This window comes from Fukomys damarensis, unplaced genomic scaffold, assembly GCF_012274545.1.
Source record: "Fukomys damarensis isolate Sample0158 unplaced genomic scaffold, DMR_v1.0_HiC HiC_scaffold_37, whole genome shotgun sequence".
Lineage (NCBI taxonomy): Eukaryota > Metazoa > Chordata > Mammalia > Rodentia > Bathyergidae > Fukomys > Fukomys damarensis.
The window spans coordinates 10,947,383-10,951,023 of record NW_022900949.1 but is presented as its reverse complement, the minus strand read 5'-3'; the positions used below and the strand labels follow the sequence as shown (position 1 = coordinate 10,951,023).

At 54.5% G+C, this 3,641-nt stretch overlaps 1 protein-coding gene across 1 annotated transcript in view; it reads left to right on the top strand.

The window, feature by feature from the left end:
• Positions 1 to 389, top strand: part of LOC104869798 (neutrophil elastase) — a 2,770-nt gene extending 2,381 nt beyond the window's left edge. Inside the window, exon 5 of the mRNA XM_033759631.1 lies at positions 2 to 389. Coding sequence (XP_033615522.1) covers positions 2 to 151 — 150 coding nt within the window. The 3' untranslated portion in view covers positions 152 to 389. The remainder of the gene's footprint in view (position 1) is intronic.
• The last annotated feature ends 3,252 nt before the right edge of the window (positions 390 to 3,641 follow it).

Sequence of the window (3,641 nt, the reverse complement as noted above, 5' to 3'; positions counted from 1 at the left end):
TTCCTTCATCCGCGGCAGCTGCGGCTCCGGCTTCTACCCAGACGCCTTTGCCCCGGTGGCAGAATTCGCAGACTGGATCAACTCCATCATCCGCCCAGGCCAGCATGGCCCCCCTCCCCACCCCAGAGTCCCCACGAGCAGGACCCCCTAGGAATGGGCCACCTCCGCCTTCCCACCACATCTGGCACAATAAAAGCCCCACCGTTTTGTAAAGCGAGTCTGGTGTCCCTGTCGGTGGTCCCATCGCCCCTGAGGAATGGTGGTACAGTGGAGTCTCAGTTGGTGGCACAATCAGGGTGGGGCCGGGAAAAGAAACCGGTCTTTCCCCTCACTCCCACTTTTTGTTATTTTGTTAAACTAGGTCCTTTGGGCTGGCCTTGAACTTGCCCTGATCCTCCTGCCTCAGCCTCCTGAGTGCTGATTACCAACACGTGCCAGCACTCCTCTTCACAAAAGGATCCAGGATGTCATTTCTGGTTTCGGTCCTATAAAACTCAGTTTCAACAGGTGTGGTGGTTCACACTTTCATCCCAGCATTATGGAGACTGAGGCAGGAGGATTGCAAATTTGAGGCCAGCCTGCATAACTTATAAGACCTTTTCTCAAAATAAAAAATAAAAAGGGGGCTGGGGATTTAGCTCAGTGGTGCCGCTGCCTGCCTCACAAGCTCAAGGACCCGAGTTCGATTCCTGATACCTCCCCCAAAAGCCGGGTGTGGTGGTGCACACCTGTAATCCCCCCAAAAAAGGACTGGGGAGGTAGCTTAGGGGTAGAGCATTTAGAATGCACAAGGCCATGGGTTCCAGGCTTAGCACTGAAAAACAACACAACAAAACAGAGAGATCCCACTTCACATAAGGAGATCAGAGAGGCAGGTGGAATGGTGCAGAGCCAGAGGGTGGCGCTCAGGTGCCCTTGAGTCTACAACATGTGCACCCGGGCCTCTCCAGTCCCTCTGGCCAACGCCAGCAGGGCCCTTGCTTCCCAGAGGGGAAGATGAGGTGCACCGAGGAGCCTGGGTTTGGGGCAGCACAGCGGTGCCCCAAGACCTCGATGGCAGTCTATAAAGGAGCTTTCTGTGGCCATGGTTGGGGACTGTGACACACAGCCCCTGCCATCCTGTGCCACCCCAGCAACCAGATGAACAGAAAAAGTACAAGCTGGATGTGGTGGCACATCACCCCTATCATCCCAACTCTTTGGGAGACTGAGGCAGGAGGATGCCAAGTTTGGCAGAGCAAGACCTTGTCTCGAAATAAAAAATAAAAAGCACTGGGAGTGGAGCTCAGTGCAAAGGCCCTGGGTCCACCCCTAGTAGTGGGGGCGCAGAAATATCGAACTACTATGGGTGTCCTGCACTGCCCTGTGGCGGCTCCTTCTTCCACATCAGCCCCTGAGATGTCCATGTCCTCAGCTCCCTGGAGCAGCAGGTTACAGACTGGACGTCTTGCTGGGCCCTGGGCTGCGTCCAAGTGCTGCTGCAATCTGAACATTCTTACTTGCACAATCTGGGTTCTGTGCTAAAACGCTTGTGGTCCAGATCTTCTGATTTTAGGCAAATGCTTTAGTAACTGCAGGGATCACAGGTGTGCACCCTCTTCTTCTTCTTCTTCTTCCTCCTCCTCCTTCTTCTTTTTTGGGGGGGAGGGTTTGAGACAGGGTCTCACTAGGTAGTTGAGACTGACCTGGAACTCACTATGTAGCCCAGGCTGGTCTCGAACTCGAAGTGACCCTCCTGCCTCAGCCTCCCAAGTGCTGGGATTACAGGCGTGCGACACCACGCCCAGCACCCTCTTCTAATCTTTACGTATGGAGTGGTTCAAGGTGAAAGAAGACAAGCCAAGGTAGGGGCAGACAGTGTGCAGCTCCTTCAAGGAGTCTCGGGGCCTCCCCAGATGTACCCTTCCTCCTTGACCTTGGCTTGGGAGATGCCAACCCAAACCCTCACCTCACAGAGGGCCACTGACTCAAGACTCTGGGCATCAAAATCTGTGCCTAGGGTTCAGCTCAGGGAGGAGCACTGATCCTTGATCAGGCAATCATAAGCAGCCCTGAGAATTTGGCTGTTGTGTTGGGAAATTTTAGGAGGGGCTCACAGTGAGTGTTGGGCACCTGGGGCAACAGCAGAGGATCATGGTGGGCAGAGAAGCCATTAAAGCAGAAAAGAGAAAGAAGAAATGGATGCTTGACCTCATTCAGGCATCTGGATCAAACTATACGTGAAGGCAGATAGCTCTGTGCTTTCTTTAGTGATGGCTACACCAGTTTTACTTGTCTTTTTTTTCTTCTATCACTTGTATCTGACCATCTTTCCAACCACCCCTACATTTCATCTTTCATCTTTTTTTTTTTTTTTTTAAGACAGGGTCTCGCTGTGTAGCCCAGCCTGGTCTTGAACTCACAGTAATTCTGCCTCAGCCTCTTGAGTGCTGGGATTTCAGGTCTGCACCACTAGGCCTGCTAACATGCCATTTTTGCAACTTTCTGCTTGTTGGGTTGCCAGGCCACCCCAAGACCATAGGGGCATGGTCCAGGGGCATTTAGGGAGCTCTTCTCCACCCGTTCCCCAGAGGATTTGAACAAGGGAGGAGAAGATGAAGCAAGTTGTTTACAGACTGTGCCTCCAGCTGCTATTGTGAAATTTGGGGCTGGAAGGACACTGTGGTCTAGGGAACATGTGGGCTGGGGTGGGCATCCCGGCCTCCTCTCTGCTGCCTTCCTGTCCATCCCCAGGCACTGCTCCCACTGGGGTGGGTTCCAGCCAGACCCCCAGGTCAGGAGGGATCCCTTAGCCTGTCTGCGAGTCTGGCAGGGAGACCACGAGCTGGGGCAGTTCAGGGGCTGGGTGGAGGTGGGACGGACGGGTGGGTTCCCCTTTGACCAGTTGGGCCGATGCCCACCAGGCAGATGGGTCCCCTGGGAGGCACCCGCCCCCTCTGCCTCTATAAAAGGCCCCGGGGCCCCGCCTGGGTCAGCGTCTGTGATCACCATGGCGGGCCTGGCAGCTCTGCTTCTCTTGGGGGTGGCAGTGTGTGGTGAGTGGGGTCAGGGGTTGGGTTGAGGCCTGGGATCCCAGTACAGTAATCCCGAGGCAGGATTGCTGTGAATACAAGGCCAGTCTGGGTTACATAATGAGACCCTGTATTAAGAAAAACAGAGCGGGGGCGGGGGGAAGAGAGGAAGAGGGAGAGAGGAAAGTCAAAGATTCTTGAAACTTTAAATCTTGAAATCTGAGCCTTCAGATGTCTGAAATTTGTCCACAGCAAGAACCTACTTTTACTGTGGAAAGGGGCCTGTGGGCCTTTGGGCTGGCAGAGGCGTTAGGTTTAATCACCCCGCTTTTTTGGGGGGGTACCGGGGATCAAACTCAGGTCCACTGCACTCGCAAGGCAGGCAGTGGAACCACTGAGCTAAATCCCCGGCCCTGATCCCCCAGCGTTTCTGAGGTTTAATGTGAAGTCCTTAGGTCAGGGTGTAGGCCTAGAATTTGGCCCAAACCCCATCGCTATGGCCGTCTTGGGCATTCACCACTCTACCAGGTGCCTGGGTTGGTTTGCAGCTCCTCAGAACCGCACCTGGCAGCGACGGGACTGAAGGACTGGGAGGCCTGGCCTGGGGGGGTTGTGAATCCTGGTCCTCAC